This window comes from Poecilia formosa, unplaced genomic scaffold, assembly GCF_000485575.1.
Source record: "Poecilia formosa unplaced genomic scaffold, Poecilia_formosa-5.1.2 Scaffold31, whole genome shotgun sequence".
In the NCBI taxonomy this organism is placed as follows: domain Eukaryota; kingdom Metazoa; phylum Chordata; class Actinopteri; order Cyprinodontiformes; family Poeciliidae; genus Poecilia; species Poecilia formosa.
The window spans coordinates 1021665-1039143 of NW_006799970.1; the positions used below are offsets into that span (position 1 = coordinate 1021665).

The window sequence follows — 17479 nt, forward strand, 5'->3', positions numbered from 1 at the left end:
TTGTTTTTTTGTGGGGAGGGGGGGAAATGCTGCAGAGAAGGTGTGTTTTTATTTCTTTGATTTCTTTATTTCTGTGAATTTGGCAAGTTTGGAATGATGCAAAGTAACTTCGATCTTTCATTCTTCAAATCTTGGGCACTGTTAGTTTCTCGCTATGAAAGATTCAACTCTTTCCTCACCTTCTTTGAAGATAAAAGCCAATAAAACAAAACCCAGAAAACAGAAATACTTGAAATTAATCGATTTGAACCGGCAGTGCTTCATTGACAAAAACAGAATGTAGACTTGGAAAAAGTTGAATGTTGACAGACTGAGAACACGGATCACAGCTGCTAAAATGAACATGCTTTAGGCAAAAAAAAATAAATAAATAAAAAATACAACTGTTAAGCATTTACAGTTAACCCAGCAAAATATGGTCTCGCAATCTGTTATCGGTGGAAAAACTCCCACAAGTGTTTTATGGAAAGAAATTAAGAGAAAACACCATGGCATGATCCTCAAGTCCGTTCCCCGCACTGCTGTAAACTCGCTTGTCCTGGTAGCAGGAGGAATGCAGCCGACCCCAGGAGGAGGAGGACATCTTGGACATCCCCCTGGACGACCCCGAGGCCAACAGAGCCGCTGCCAAGATCCAGGCTGGCTTCCGCGGCCACATGACCCGTAAGAAGATGAAGCCAGAGGACAAAACCGAAGGGGAGGAGGTGAGCAGCACTGGGGATGTGCTCAACAGCAGCCAGGGGGGCTCAGGTCAGTGTTGTAGAGCCAAGGGGTAAGACTAAGTCCCATAATGCTGCAAAGAGGGCATTATGGTTAGCGATTGTAAACATGGTAAGAGAGAGAGAGAGAGAGGCTGTCATCACGTCATAACTACACTAGATAACTTAAGGTAAGTGATGGGGAAGTACTATATAGCACACCATACTATGCAGCTACAATTAAAAAATAAATAAAAAAACAGGAAATGTAAGCCACTCTCGGTTTTCCATAAAGACCCAGCAGAGGGCTGCATCCTAATAAACCTGCTGGATTTATTAAGAGCCCTCCATGTAAAAAGCCGAACCATGGTTTCGTTCACGCCAAGCTTATATGCAGCGGCTTTATTTCCCTCCTGTTCTGCCAAATCGACAGCCCTCAACTTAAAAGCTGCATCCTATGAGTTTGAAAACATTTCTCCGTCATTCCTGCTGCTAGCATGTGCTTGTTCTAAATGAAAATTAGCGCTTTCTTCTTTGATTTCCAATTTTGACTTCCAATGATTCACTTCCTGCTAAAGAGCCCCCTGGTGGTGGAAGAAAAATCCACAGGAAATCCGCCCCAGGCTATAAGCCGCATGGTTCAAAGTGTGAGGAAAAAAGTAGCGGCTTATAGTCCTAAAGATACGGTAACTTATTTGACCACAGTGACAGATTATTTAGATAAAGCCAAATATATTTATGAAAGCAACATGATCTGATATTCTCAGGATGTCTTCTCTGAGACAAACACATGTTGAAGGAACACTAATAACATTTTAAACTTTAGGACAACAACCATTTCATCCTATACATAATTCAGTCTGTCTTTTAAAAGTCCCTCATGGTTTAACCCAAGTGTGATTAATGCAAGACATAACTGAGTGACTCATTTAATTACCCCACGGGATAGCGACAGATGACTGAATGTCTCAGTTCATTTTTTCTCCTCGAGAGCTCAGATTAATCTGCCTCTAGATGCAAGAGGCAGAAGGTATTCAGGTTCCGTTTGCTTGGAAAATGTCAAGTACCGTCATCTCGCACCTATTTACTAGTCTCTATTTGATGTAAGAGAGTAGGTGGGGAAAAAAATTAACATTTAATTATTACATTACAAAATACTTAACGGGTTGTGCTTAAGCTTTACAAAGCAGCATATCTGTGGGTGACAAAAGTCCAAGGAAATTGTTTTTTTCATCATTATTACTTCCATTTTTATGGAATATATATGTATATATTCTTTTGAAATATATATATATATATACACATATATATATATATATATATATATATATAGCCCACATCACAACAAACACAAAATGAAACAATTTACATGAAAATGTAGACAAGAACTCACATACAGAATTTAGAATTTTAATCAAATAAAAGCAAAACAAATTCAAATGATGTAAAATATATAGACTACTAGGACTTTAGATTTGAAGAGTTGCCACAAACTGTAAGATTACTACTACTGCTTCATGGATATTAATTATTATCAACATTACTGATAATTAATTACCAACATTATTAATTGATGTTGAACCTTGAGTTTGAAAATGTTTCCTTTTACAAACATTGCATTGCATTTGTAACCACGGAGCTGAAAGTGCTTGACCAATAGAATAATCCTCCAATGTTTGCTAAAGACAAATTAATTGTATTTGATTAATATAGCAATGTGTAGAACAGGTTTCCTGTCTTTGTAAATTTATTTTAAAATAAGACTTTTGCCTTTCCAAAACATCTGGGTGATATTGTCAATGTCTTAATTTCTCTTAATGATCTGAGCCAATAATCATCAAAGTTATAATCTCTCGTTCTGTTCAGATCTTTACCAAAGCAGGATATGTCTTTGGAGCGATGAGTAGAAATTTGAAAACAAAAATTTAATACAATCACCACCATCATTCTTTTAGAACGGTGACGACATGTTAGGGTTAGGAGTTAAGATGAATGAAAAGCTTACTCCAACTCGTTTACATCTCACTGTGGACAGTGAGGTATTCTTCTCATTGCATGTTGGACTTTGCTGACTCAGTGGCATGACAGACAAGATCTGATTCAAGCATCAGGGTCAACTTGGCACAACAATCATAATCCTGAAGCCTGGAGCCTGAAAACGAAGGCAACTGCGAGAAACAAAACAAAATAACAATAACAGAAAAGAAATTAATAAAAAAAGAAAACATGGCATAAAATGAAAACTGTTGAATCTTTCAAGCAAATTAGCATGACTCACATATCCTCAACCAGGAGGCAGGCCAGTCAGTTCAGACTCCAGTTCATACCTTTGCATCACCCAGTCTTCCTATCGTACTTTCATTTTGTATGTTACCTCTCCATTACATCCATATACTTAAAGAACAAGTCTTAGTTTTGAACTACAGGCTTAGTTTATTTTGACAGTGTATTACCTTCTGAAAGGTTTCTGCAACACTACATCTCTTTTACTCTGACTCTTATCCCTGTTTGAGACTCTAGACGTCCCTCATCAAACCAAATACAACTCAAAGTGTCCTCATGCTGGTAGATATTTTTTTAAAGTCCACATTTACCTGATGTAGACTTTGAGTAAGATAGAAAAAAAAACAACCTTAGATTGTTGGTTGTCAAAGCTGAGATAAAAATCCCTCTTGCAAGTTCAAAATGGCACATAGTTAGATGGAAAGGTACAAAAAACGTTGGCCGTAGAATAACTAAAGCTACATATGGTGAGGCAACGACTGACCTACATCCAGGAAAGAAAATAAAAGGATGAAAACAACAAAAAAAGGAAAGAAAGAAAGAAAGAAAGAAAGAAAGAAAGAGAGAAAGAAAGAAAGAAAGAAAGAAAGAAAGAAAGAAAGAAAGAAAGAAAGAAAGAAAAAAATGAAATGCAGCTTAAAAAGATCATTCTTCCCATCACCCTTTGCTCCTCGTAATTCTAATAAACTTCCATGAACTCAAAATAAAACTTTAAACACATATGGCCCATTTCTTTCCCCAAGTATGGCCGGTTTTTAATCAGGTGAGCGTGTTTAACGTGGTGGATCTGCATCAATAATTCTCCCTAACCCAGTTGCTGGATGCTTTGTGTCTTTAGGTAGGAGATGTATTTATAGCTGCAGGTGCATTAGGTACAGTATAAGCCTAAAACGGCCGAGCAGAATTAATGGACCTGTCGGAGGGGAGCTGAGCGTCTTGAGCTCCTCCCGCAGGGGTAGACCCCCTTTCTACACGAGACGTTCTCATCAGTCATTTCAACTGTCCCCCTCAAGAAAACTCCAATGTAAACTGTACACTAAAACTTTGTAGAGTTAATAAACATATTTGATGTTCCCCTCCCCCCCAATAGCTTTTCTCAACTTTAGAACGATCAGTGTGTCGCTTTGTCTGAGAGGTTTCTTTAACCTTGACGGTAATAGATATAGGAACCGTCCCTTCTAGGTTCTTCGTATCCTGACTGCGCCTCGCCTATTTCTGTTTTTAGAGACAGGAAGATCGGGGGCAGTAGAGAGAGACGACACATCTGTGCCGGAGCAGTGACGCCCCTTCTCCTGACCTGGATGATGATGAGAGGGAGAGGAGTCAAGAAGAGGTAGTGAGAGATGTGTGGCTCAAGCTGGTATAAGCTGGTTTGCAGGCGTACCTTTTTAATCCCACCCCCAACAAAATCGTATCCCTTTTTCTCTCCCCCCCCCCCCCCTTGCCCGACTCCCCAACATGAGTTAGCTTTAGAAAATGAACAGTTTCGAGGGTGTGTCATGTGAAATATTTGTGAACTTTAACACTCCCTCCCTGCTTCTTCGGCAGCCTCATCAGTACGGATATGTTTGACCCAGAATCTGCGACTCACTGCATGTACTTGTGAAATTTCTGGTACTGTGCTAGTTTTTAGACGATGATCTGTGAATGTGAAAATGAATGTCTGCCAAAAGCTAAACAGGGCTGTTTTTTTTCTTTCTGTTTCTTTTTTTTTGAATGGATCAGTGCATATATCCCATGTATACACCTTGTATGCATCACTTTTTGTGACTAGTGGCTTCTGTTGTTTTTTTTTGTTTTTTTTTTATTTGCCACGTTTTTTTTGTTGGTTTTATTGTTTTTGTTTTTTGACGTGCTTGTATTTTGACCGTTTTCTGACTTGCTTACAAAAACAATTAAAGCATCCAAATCGCCAAAAGAGACGTAGCTATGTATGTTCTATTTGTTGTTTATATGTTTCTGACCATGTGGGAAGACTTTTCACAAGCATTTTTTCTATAAATCTGATCTTCCAGAGCAGTAAGCATGCCGTATCTACACTCTTATCCAGATGCATTTTGGTACAGCTTTACCTTCCGCGGTAATGGTTCTATATGCTCTGTTCCTGTGTTGTGCTGTAAGTTTTTTCAGAGCCCTTGTGCTTCAAAAATTTAACTGAGTAGTATCTGAACTTTTGGTGTAGAGTCGTGGCATTGCACTAATAAATCCATTCTAACTATACAGTGAAACTTGAGGATGTGTTTGTTTCACACAGGCCCCTTGATGTTCACCTGCGTCTCATCCTCGCATTAAATGGCTAAAAGTTCAGCCGCTCGTTCTCCTCTGCAACAGTAGCAGAGCATTTAATCAGAGGAAGCATGTTTTATTGAAGCTGAGACATTTTTCTGTCTCCCGTGGAGCTCACTAATGCAAGAAACCTCATGAATAATTTATGACATAAATGTGTGTTTTTCGAGCTGCAGACAGAGTTCCCAGGTTTGGTAGCAATAATGTTTATTAGACAACACGGCTTTATTATAGTAATTATGTTTTTGCATGGTTGCAGAGCCGGCGTAGATTAAATGGCACAGATGCTTTAATCGTATCTCCAGATGTTTTCTCTTGCAAAATTATTAACTTTTCCACATTTTGCCATATTGCAGCTACAGACCTTAATGTAGTTTAATAAGATTTTATATGCAGCACAAAATGGTGCACAATGATTTGAAAAGAGTGACAAGGCATATACATTCGTCAGCTGTTTACTCTGACACCCCAAAATAAAATGCAGACCAAGAGTTGCCTTCACAAGTTCCTTAACTGGTAAAGTGAGTTTATATAAATACAGCCGTTCTGTCAAGACCTCAGAAGATCGTTAGGAAATATTTGTGAATAAACAGCATCATGCAGACTAATGAGGATCATAATATTCAGTTGTTGGAAGCAGGTTTGGGCTATGAAACAATAACTCATACTTTGAAAATCTCAAACGGCAATTAATTGATCCACCTTCCCAAAATGGAAGAAATATTGGACAGCCACAGGATGGTCATAATAGCTTTGGGAATCTATTGACAAGAAAACTAGCAGCTGTGAACAGCAGGAATATGGACTTATGTTTAGGGGTGGCCAGAAAACAGCTGTAAGGGGTTGTTGCCAAAAGCCGTGTTGGGGCAACAGCAAAGCTGTGTAAGAAGTATCTCTGGCCAGAGCTGAACCCAGTGGACAATGGAAATTTTGGGTTTACATTCCAAACTCAATGCGTGAACACACCATCTCCACATTGTAACATGGTGGTAGCAGCGTCAAGAAGCATTGAATGCATCCTTCTGAGGGTGCCAGTAAGTAACAGTTTATGTGAAGATAGATGGAAATCTTATATTTGAAGAGACCTTGAAGAATGTGGCCTTCAACAATGTAATAATTTTAACATTGATCCAGAACTATGATGGGAATTATCGTAGCGTGTTCATGTCTAAGAATGGCCTAGTCAAAGTCCAGACGGACATTTATTTTGGAACATTTGGCCAGACCTGAAAAAAAAAAACTCGTATTCCTACAAGAACGAATGTTGACGTTTGAACAGGTGGTTTGGAAAAATATCTACATAGGTGAGTAAGTGCAAACGCATGCCACACTTTTCAGATTTTCACTCGTAGAAAAAAAAGAACAAAAAGTTTTGAATATTATGTATCCCTACCCTTCCCAGTTGCTCTCTACTTTCTCTAACATTATGAGGCTGTGACGCAACAGATGTGGCAAAAGGTCAAGCGGTATAAATAACTTCGCAAGGAGCCGTTTTCAATAATAGACGACTTATTACAATAAGGCTGGCTACGCCGCCGAAGTGTACCTCCATTTCTCTTCATCTGCCGAGGCAGTCTTGTTCACTTTATGAGAAAGAGGATAGTGCATCTTCAGTCTCCCTGTGCACCCACTCAGCCCACCCACACACATCTGAGCCATGCAGCACACTGCACAAACCCGAGCTGCACATGCTTCCTCGCACAGGAAGAACACAGCCCATACTTTAACATGCTCATCAACACTCGAGTCACTCATTCCCACCGTCTCTCATGCGCACACACACACACACACACACACTGACACACGCACGCAAGTGATGGGCTGTGTCACCAGCTGTAGAGATAGGACAGCCGACGTCTTGTTAGAAGTGGTTTGGCAATGGCAGAGTGCAAACACTTCCTTCTCAGGCTGACATTGCTCCTCTTCCTCCTCCTCCATCTCATAAACATCCTCTACGGGTTTTATTTGGACCTATTCTTTTCTCCTACTCAGTCCCAGAGGAGCCATGGCCACGTTCTGCTGTCTCTTTAATGACTGTGGGTGAACAATCAATATTATGCACACCTCCAAACATAGCACAACACCCACTTTGCGCTGTAGATTGAATTCTGACAGTGAAGAGAAAGGCACAGTTTAAGGGGAAAAAAAAAAAAAAAAAGTCAGCCTGGAAAGAAACCGTGATTGCTGTGAAACTGAAAGGAGGACTTAGTAAAACAGATGGTAGGCTTAAACATCTCTGGAAATTTTGAGTAGCTGAAGCTGGACTATTTTAGGAGTAAAAAATAGGAAAGCTCTGCTTGGTTGGCTTGTTCTACTTCTTAGACAGCTTGTCAGTGGGAAAAAAGATACAGAGTCTCCTGGGTGATAATTAGAAATGAATAAGCCAGGACATAAACAGCAGGGGGCGCAATTATATTATTTCCAGTGGTTATCCCACTGGCCCACCATCTCAGGCACTCCTGTTTTTATTTATTTTATTTTAGCAAAGTCACACAATTTAGCAGGAAGTTACAGGAAATACATAAATTAACCTTAAACTACTCCTGATCACCGTCAAGAAACAAGACACAAAATATAAAGACGCATAATGTTATGACCACGAATAGCAAAACTATCTTAATTGTGTTGCTTCACAGGAAAATCTACGCACTGGATAATGATCCTAAAAGTTTATAAGATCAGACAGATGCGTAAGGATACACTTTGTCACAGCCAGACGCTAATCAGGAAGAAGAAATGTTGCAAACATCTTTTTTTTTTCTTTGCTTGTTTTTCCACTAATAAATGTCAAAGAAAAAAAAAAAGCACAGCTGAGAAATGTCATATGGATTTCCACACCGAAGAGATGACTGGATGACATCACAGAAGGAACAGGAATCCAGAACTTTGATTGGTACGAATCGACTTTATATTCCTGTTTGAATCTTTACATGAGACTTCAAGAATATCTTTCTTTCTGATCCTCAAGAAATGAGATTGTTTCCCCTTTTCTTCCTTCTAATATTAACTGAGAACCTGCCATTGCAATGTTTGCCAATTGCAACGGCATGGGCAGACATAATAGTTGGGACTTGAAAATAATCTTAATGCAACAAATTTACCAGGTTGCTTCTTACAGCAATTTGACTTTAAATAATCACTAAAGATCTTAGATAAAAAAAAATCTAGTTTTTACACAGTGAACCTTGACTTCTTCTCAGAATGCCTCCGCATGTTTTATGATTACCATAGTTTTCTGAAATCCATGCAATATTCTTACATATGGTGCAAACGAGGCCAATTAAATACCTATAAAGAAAGAAATTTGAAAATAAATCTAAGCAGGAGGAAAAATAAATCACAACGTAGATATAATAGATCTCACATTAGTTGCTCTGTGCCCCAGATCATCAGACATGTTGAGAAAAACAGCAAACTAGAAAATCTTTTAAAAACACCCTTGATGCATTCCATAGGTGACAATTTGGTCAATTTTACAGAAACGTCTGGTGAATAACTTTAGTGAGAACATCAATGGCTTCAGTCATGAAACATTTAAGCTAAAACTGTCTGAATCTCTCAGTCCGTTTCCCTTTCTGCCTTTCATGTCTGAGAAGAAGCGTCCCGCTTGACTCAGAGACCGTTAGGGGATGAGAGGAGTGGGGAGGTCTGCTCTTTAGCGGGGGCAGAGGCGAAGGGGAGAGGTTCGACTTCGATGGCAGGGTACACAGGGGGCTGAGCGTTTGGGTGACTAAAACAGGAGCTGCTCCCACAGTCCTGCGGCTCTTCAACAACCATGATTTCCACTCTGGAGAGAGGCGACCTTTTGTTTCCAACAAAATCCAGATTAAAAGAGAGCGTCCGGAAGTCGGAGAGATAGATCACTTATAATGGCTGCTGACTCATCAGACCACATGCAAAGACTTGTTTATCTGGACTGAAATAAAGAGACAGACAAACTAAAAAAAGAAAAAAAAAAAAACCTATCTGGTTGTGGGCAAAAGATGTATGGTGTAAAAGTCTTTCAATTAAAGTTTTCTGCCTCATCTGCTGCTTCTTAGGTCTTTTTGTTTTCCCCAGCAGTGCATTTGATGCGTTTCCTTCACTTTTGCACAGCTTTAATGTGAAAACATGGCCTTGGCTGTTCTTTTGATGCATCCCCCCCTCCCGCTACTCACTTTGTTTCTCAAATGAGAGGTTGCTGTCTTAATGCAGCCTCTACTCCGCCTAGAGGACAAAGTAAGTAGTGGTTTGGTAATTTGCTGCTCATTTTGTCATAAAATAACTAAACAGGTGCAGTACTTTGCAAAAGTATGGTTTTCAGCATCATTTTCATCAAATAAGAATCTAAAAGGTTTTTGTTTGTGTTTTTTTTTTTTTTTACCTCTGGATTCAAAATTCCTGAGCAAAGACTTCAGAGAACCACCTTTCACTGCAATCACAGCAGAAAGTCTTTAAGGATGTTTCTCTGACCACTCTTTGCAAGATAGTTCAAGACCAGAAAAAGTGGATGGAGAGCAGCTGTAAATTTCAAACTACGGATTTAGGCTTTATAACACATGCATATGATTTCATCCAAACCGTTCCATCATACTGGTCAGGTTCATTATCCTGGTGGATAAAGGTCACCGCCTCCAACAGGTTTTATTTCAGAATTGGCCTGTAATTAGCTCCATCCTTCAATCTCTCTTCCTTGTCCAAGCTAATGAATATTTTTCCCACAGCATGATGCTGCCACTACCAGGTCTCACAGAGGGGATGGTGTGTTCAGAGTTATGTGCTTTTTTCGTTTTGCACACCACATAGCGTTTTGTTGTGTCTCCTGCATAGGCTGCAGCAAAAAGGAGAAAAATAAACAAAAAAATCATGGTAAAATACATTAATGTTTATGATTTAAACCTGATAAAATGTTGAAGCATTAAAAAGGACATTAGTGAGGCACTGTGATATACCACTGATGTACCTGGTCAAAGGCTGGAGCAGAAAATAGCCTTCATAGTTTCTTTGGTTAACTGCAAATTTACATACAGTATGCTTTATACTGTGAATTAGCACAGAACAGTGAGACAAAACCAACCAAAAAAGACACTTTGCATGTTCCTATAAGAGTCCCTGATTTATTTAAACTAGTCACAAATCAAAAACCATTAACATTTAATTCTGTTTGTAGATTATGAAGCGTCAAAACACAATAAGGCCTGTTTAAAACACATTTTCCTTTCGTCCCCTACTTTTAAAGATCAAAGTTAGGAAGAAAAGAAGGACTGATCTACTCTATCCACACCGTCTCTGTGTCACATGAACACACACATGGACACACGCACGCGCACACACACAGTTGGCCGTTGTTGGCTGTGAGTGGGGTGCTGTGGGGAGAGTGGGGCTCAGTGTGACCAGGCAGAGGCCAGCGTCGCAGGCAGGCAGGCAGTGGAGAGAGTGCTGTGCCGCAGAGACGTGCCCGGGGTGGATAAACCATGCTCACTGAGCGGGAGAAACACTCTGCCCAGGACACAAGATGAAGGTAGAGAGGAAGCCCTCCTCTAAACTCAGCAACTTCAGGGACATTCCTCCACTGTTGACGCTCTTCGTCCTCTACCTCCTCCTCCTCCTCTTCACGGGTAGGTACCGATATTTGCCGTCCAGTCAAGAATGTTAACCAAACTAACAGAACATTTTAAACAGTTGTCACCTGGCAAACGTGAAGGGTGTTGACTTTCTTTTATTTTTTTCCCTATTGTCATTCTTCAAATGGAAGTAAGCGAGAGGTTAAATGAGTCTAGGAGATTTTGCCTTTTGTGTTCGTGTGCTTTGTCTCTGAATGGGTTCGCTGAGTTCCCACTTTGTGCCCAAAGGGAACTTGAAGTGGCCATTAAGAGAGTATATGAAGAGGACAATACCAGGTCAAGAGAGATGATAAAGAACAGTTAATATGTTTAAGTGCTCGTTCCAAAGGACTAACCACGAAAAATGTATTTCACAACAGTACCATGGGCCCAGTTCACCCAAGCAGGCCAGATTTGGTTAGAATCACTGGATCCTGTGTCTATCTCCAGCTTCACCAGTGACAAAGAATTTCTCTCTGTAAGCCTCTCTCTCTCTCCCTCTCTCTCTGTCGCTCGCTCTTTTCAAGGGAGTAAACTCATTGCAACAATCGTGCCCTTTGTGTTATTGCCTTGGCAACTCTAGTCAAGGGGACCAAACGGTTACCACAGCAATGAGGCGATGCCCTGCTAACTGCTTCTCTGTGAAAGAGCGCCGCAGACTCTCCCTCTCTCGCAGGCTGATCTCTCCATCACTGGAGCCGAACAGTAGGATGCCCTCCATCAGGCTCGCAGCCAATGTTTGGACCTCCATGTGTCCGGCTACGGCTGAGTTATGGCTACCTCCACTGTGAACATAATGGCTTTGCTTTGTTTGGTTTCCCAGACAGGGCTCCAATGTAAAGGTAAAATGTGACTTACATTATAAAGCCCTCCCTAAGAGGCAGGCGATAACAGGGGAACACAAATCAAAATTAGCACAAGCCTTGTTCTCGCTCTCTGAGAGGTCATGAGAAATTCCAGCAGCGAGTTCCTGAGAAGCAGATTAGCGATTGAGACGTTTAGGATCAAATAAAAACAGGCATGCGTGTCATTAAGTCCGTCTCTGGAGCAACTTCGCCTCACTCACTGAAGAGGAGGTTGTTATAATCAAAAAAAAGAGAGATCTTCTAAACAGTTTCACATCTTTTTAAAAACGCATTTCCCCCGTCACCCCTGCACAACCTTTTCATCCTCTCAATTTTTTTAATTACTTGTTTCCAACACCACTCACGTTGGCCACCTTCCAAAAAAGAAAAAGAAAGTTGTTCGTGATACGAGAGGTCAACTAATTAGTTCAGGACAGTTGCTCATCGTTGTAGGTGTGCCAAACTTGCCACCAGGCGAGAAATATGTAGATGATTTGCTGTCGATAACACAGAGACCGAACAGCGAGCAACTGTTTCAGATAGTGTGGGGGCATGCACCATCAGCAGCTATCTTTACAGTACATGTTGGACTTTGCAGATCAGCTTCAGGGTCTATAATGCAATATGACGCACTGAAATCTAGCAGGGGCAAAAGAAAGGGACAATATTTCAGAAAAACAAATGTTTCTATTGTACAGATTAAAAACAAACAGATACACCAAAGGAATGTTCCCTTCAAAGTTTCTTTGCACCGAGTTTCTTACCTCTTCCTTGTGTTCTGCTATTTTTGTACCGAGGAATCCAATTGTTCTTTTAATTTCTTTAAAAGTCCCTGTTTAATTCTTGTTTAGCTCCGTCTGTTCTCATTTCTGTTTTTATTAGTTCTGACTTTCCCTCAGTTAATGTGATCAGATTCTTCCTCTGCTGCAGCACAACATTCCCCCAACTATTCACAGCTGGTTCTTGTGCTACTCATCAACAAGTGACAGCTAAAGTCTGTCACTTTCCTCAAGGGTTGGCACAACATTAATCAGAGACGCAAGCAGGAGGTCTACAGGTACTCTGGAGGAGCTGTAGAAATCCAGAGCTCACATGGTGTTTTGGTGATCCGTTTCCTCTACAGAGACAGGCAGGCTTGTCATGCATCATAGGATCGTGGACATAGCCTATATCCTGAAGCAAAACTGATTTATTTTGTGAAGAAAAACTGAAGGCTCACATTCCTGCAGAATGATGACCCTGAAAATTTCAGCCATATTGGCAATGAAATGGTGTAGTTCCAACAATGTTCATTTTTTACATTATTTCACTGAGAATCTGTGACAACATACAGCACATTATTATGAAAGACAATGATTCGATCTGAATGAGTTCCAGCTATTTTATAACCCAAAACTTTCAGTCACTTAATAAATAAGAGACAAATCTCAAAAGATCTGCAGCAACAGCCGCATAAAGACGATTCAGCAAAGAGTTGATTTAATGAAACTTAATGCAGCACAAACACAGAACTGTATAAGTAAAATGAAAAAGGTTTACTATTCCCCTCTTCACAATTAAGCACCATGTTGCGATTGCATAAAATGCCAATGAAACGAATAACTCTGTGGCCTTATTGTGAAAAACAATATATTAAGAAGTGAACAAGGTCTGAATATTCTCTCAACCGTTCATGACCTCACCACTGTCTCCCTGCCCTCCAGGTGAGGCACTTGGCGTGAACGTGACCAGCCAGACCCAAGTGGTGAGGGGCACGGTGGGCAGAGAGGCCCTCTTGTCAGTCAGCTACTCCAGCAGCAGCGCTGACAAGCCTGTCATCAAGTGGCAGGTCAAGAAGGACAAAGTAAAGCCCGTCACCGTCGTTCAGTCAATCGGCACAGAGATCATTGGAAACCTGAGGCCTGAGTTTCGCCACCGAATCCAGGTGTTCGAGAATGGCTCCCTGCTACTCCACAACCTGCAGCTATCAGATGAAGGGACGTACGAGGTCGAAATCTCCATCACAGACGACACGTTCACCGGAGAGCACTACATTGAGCTGACCGTGGATGGTATTCAGACTAACTTTGTGCACCACATTGGTTTTAAATAAAATACCATGCTATTTATTTTTAAATAATATATGTATGTGTGTGTGTGGGGAAAAAAAAAATCGTCAAAACAGTGTGATTGCAATATGGGTTTATGGGCTGCGATAGTGAGTTTCCTATAATAAGAAATTCACTCTCAAACCCACTATACAAGTGCAGCTCAAAACAGAATATCATAAAAAAGTAATATTTTTTTTTTTCACTTATTTTACACAGTGGAATAGATTAGTTGATCTTAATATAGACTATAGTTTACATTCCCTGTGAGACACAATCATCAAAATTGCAATAAATACAGGCTCGAAATACTTACCGTATTTTCCGGACTATCTAGAGCGCACCTCACTATAAGCCGCAGCCACAAAGTTTAAAAAAAAATAAAATAAAAAAAAACTGCAAACGTATAAGCCGCACCAGGCTATGAGCTGCATGGTTCAAAGCGTGAGGACAAAGTAGCGGCTTATAGTCCAACAAATACTGTATATAAGTGACCAAAAATATAAAACTGTTTCACCATGTTCTGCGTCTTTGTGCTGTACTTGTACTTTGGTCCTGTTATCCTCCTCAGTTCCTGTGTCAAAACCTTACATCCAGATGATGGCTTCTTCTGTCCTGGAGTACAGCGAGCACTTCCACCTCCACTGCTCCCACGATAACGGCACAAAGCCCACGTACAGTTGGCTGAAAGGAGGGAAGGTGCTGACCAATGACTCACGCCTTCTGCTTTCACACGACCAGAAGGTGTTGACCATCTCACGCGTCCTGATGTCCGATGACGACGTCTATGCCTGCACAGTGGAGAACCCCATCAGCAGCATGAAGAGCATCCCTGTTCGCCTCACCGTCTACAGTAGGTGACATGTTACTCTGCCAGAAGCCTTATAACACAAGATCACAAGTGGAATGAGATGATGGACAATCAAAACCTGTTGAGTTGAACTGGGTAATTTATCCTAAACGCTTCAAAGTCTTGCCTCAAAACATTTTTTCAGCTCTAAAAATTTTAAGGTGAAAATATCTGAAGTATTGTGCTTGAGTACAGCACTTTCGACCAGTTGCATCGAACACTGAATATTGATTTATATGCAGTTTGTTTTCATTTCTTATATTGGTCTTGATCAATAGTTCTTTTAATAGGCTTTTTCAACTTTTTAAAGTTTTCATCTGACTTGTGACCAATTTTCTTTACAGTCTTTGTGTCCAATTTTGACAATATAAAAAAATTAGAGTGAATAAATGTGAGACAGAAGACATAAGCAAATACTATCCATCCATCCATCCATCCATCCATAAATTTTCTATACACCCTTGTTCCTAGTGGGGTCGGGAGGGTGATAAGCAAATACTAAGAAATGGAAATGTTACACGAATGAAAAATATGCTTTTTGAAACTGCCATTGCTACTTGATGAAATCCCTCAAATATTTTACATTGTATTTGTTCCTATAAATGTAAACCTGCCCATTCACACATAAGAGATAATAAGAAGTCTACCTTTTCATAACATGTTAAACTTAACACTGTCAACGTTGTTCATACTAACAAATTTTAATATTTCTCAGGAGAGACTAAATGCTGGTTGGGTATTATATTTACAAATTACTTTCAACAACAAAATTGATCAGAATCAATGTTTGACTCTCCCTGGTTCAGCTAAACGAAAATCCCAGATGCAGAAATGTATGGATCAGAGGTGGCAGCTTTGGTGTATTCTTTTATTTTATTTTTATGAAGAGTATATTAATCACTTAATTTGAATGGGTTTGTAACAACAGCGATATAACAAAAGCTATATTTTAAAGCAAACTGAACAAGTTCTGCATGACTGAGTTTCATGAGATAGTCTTACAAACTGGCTGTAGAAATACATGAACTTTAAGGATGTTTTCTAAATGCTGGTTCATTAACTTCTAGCTAAAACCACAAGCACTTGTGGGTGATCACAACTTAGGAATGAGTTTGAGCTAAATAAAATATTGATATTTAGACTTATTTTTAAATTAGCTTCAGCAAAGGTTTGCAGAGTTGTATATTTTTAGGTAAGTAGTTCTTAAGTAGTTCTGTCTTCAGAAGCCTTTTATTATCTCTGAATTAAAAAAACAACAAAAAACATACAAGACTGAGTAGAAAAGCAGCCCAAGTGCAAGTAAAGTCTTTGTAAAACATACAGAAAGCTGAAAGAAAGACCTTACTGTACAAGTCTTCCTACAACAGAAGCATACAAAAATGAAACGAGTCTCAGGACTTTCAGTACTTTGTTTACAAACCGTTCATTTTCCAGGGGCCCATCAAACCAATTATCAACTCACGGCAGCCAGTACACAGGCATGCCGGCCTCCCTAACAATGTTGTTTACGACGAGTGCAAATCCCGGCTGTGTCCGTAAGAGCGACGCCTCGGAGCTGCTGCTGTGGGGCGCCGGGGCAGAACTGCAAACTGAGGCTGGGAGAGATGGGCGGGGAGCGTCCAATCCAATGAGCAAAGAGCTATTTGTGAGGAGGGAGACGGGAAAGGAGGCAGGTGGGGAGAGCGCTTTGCCTCAGTGAGCCTCAGTAATTCTGACTTCATTATTGCTGTGCTGTTGTGTGACGCATGAGCAGATTGCTACAGGCCCTCCGACATGCTCCACACTTCCTCTGCATGCACAGCAGCGCCACACAAGATCTCAGACTGACTCCCCTTTCTGTCCACCGCGTCCCAGTCATGCCAGTAAGATAAAAAGAAATGTGACAAAAGAACTGACCAGAAAGGTTTCGGGTTTAATTACAGCAGCTACAGTATATTTAAAAGGCAGGACTTTAATTACACTTTTATTAATGGCTCTTTTTCTGCGTTTTCCTTTCTTCTGTCTACCACTCTGGTTCAGGACGGAGCTCATTATACATCATCCTGTCCACCGGGGGCATATTCCTCCTAATCACCCTGGTGACAGTGTGTGCATGCTGGAAACCTTCCAAGTAGGAGCTGTTCTTTTATCTTTCCCCCACCTCCCCACTTCTTTTCCAACACTTTTCCTCTCAGCTTCTATTTTTCCTTCTACTCTGAGAGAGTTTGATAAAGCGAACAATAATGTGACAAGAATTTCAAGTAGTTTAGCTGTGAAGTGGGAAAAAAAAAGTCATGATATTTGCTGTGTCTTGAGTTTTTCAGAAAGTTTGTTTTTTTTTTGTTTTTTTTTAGCATAAGTGGATGTTTCTTTGGTGTTTGTTGCAGAAAGAAGCATCGACCTGTTCCCCAAAGAGCTCCTGTCTACATGGAGCAAAGTGAAAATGGCCATGATGGTGAGAAACTTTATCCTTTTTTTAAGCTTTAAAGAAGATTTAAATCAAGTTATTCTGGATTTGCGAATAGGTTTGATCCAAGCAATTGTTACCCTGCAACCTACGATGGCTGAGGGTAATGTATTAGATGATATTCCCTCAACGTGTGATGCTGTGGTATGAGAAAGACGAGACACACACGTTGAGCTTCCTTCACATTCAACCCGAAGATTTATTCTTCTTGTGTGTTATAAACACACTTCATATACAACATACTTCAGGTATAGAACCAACTTCATTACACCAGAAATTACTGTAATATATCTTTAAACCAAACAACATTCTTTTAAAATGCTCCATTTAGCATTATGAATTCTATCAAATTACAAAATTAATTCACAAATAACTTTCACTTCTCTAAACCATATTAATTTT

General features: G+C 40.1%; 2 protein-coding genes across 6 annotated transcripts in view; both read left to right on the forward strand.

Annotated features, from left to right (window-relative positions):
* Nucleotides 1-5201, forward strand: part of LOC107835922 (neurogranin) — a 6280-nt gene extending 1079 nt beyond the window's left edge. Inside the window, exons 2-3 of one of the 2 annotated variants that reach the window (XM_016670181.1) lie at nucleotides 549-750; nucleotides 4207-5201. In XM_016670181.1, the coding sequence (XP_016525667.1) occupies nucleotides 549-750; nucleotides 4207-4262 (258 nt within the window). In that variant the 3' untranslated portion in view covers nucleotides 4263-5201. Of the gene's footprint in view, nucleotides 1-545; nucleotides 751-4206 lie in introns of both variants that reach the window. The other variant, XM_016670180.1, reaches the window with a different exon arrangement.
* Nucleotides 5202-10601: 5400 nt separating this feature from the next.
* Nucleotides 10602-17479, forward strand: part of hepacama (hepatic and glial cell adhesion molecule a) — a 9852-nt gene continuing 2974 nt past the window's right edge. The window contains exons 1-6 of one of the 4 annotated variants that reach the window (XM_007549410.2): nucleotides 10602-10864; nucleotides 13398-13537; nucleotides 13619-13745; nucleotides 14353-14634; nucleotides 16645-16741; nucleotides 16998-17065. In XM_007549410.2, the coding sequence (XP_007549472.1) occupies nucleotides 10762-10864; nucleotides 13398-13537; nucleotides 13619-13745; nucleotides 14353-14634; nucleotides 16645-16741; nucleotides 16998-17065 (817 nt within the window). In that variant the 5' untranslated portion in view covers nucleotides 10602-10761. Of the gene's footprint in view, nucleotides 10865-10966; nucleotides 11692-13397; nucleotides 13746-14352; nucleotides 14635-16644; nucleotides 16742-16997; nucleotides 17066-17479 lie in introns of those variants that run through there. The other 3 variants (XM_007549408.2, XM_007549409.2, XM_016670182.1) reach the window with 3 other exon arrangements.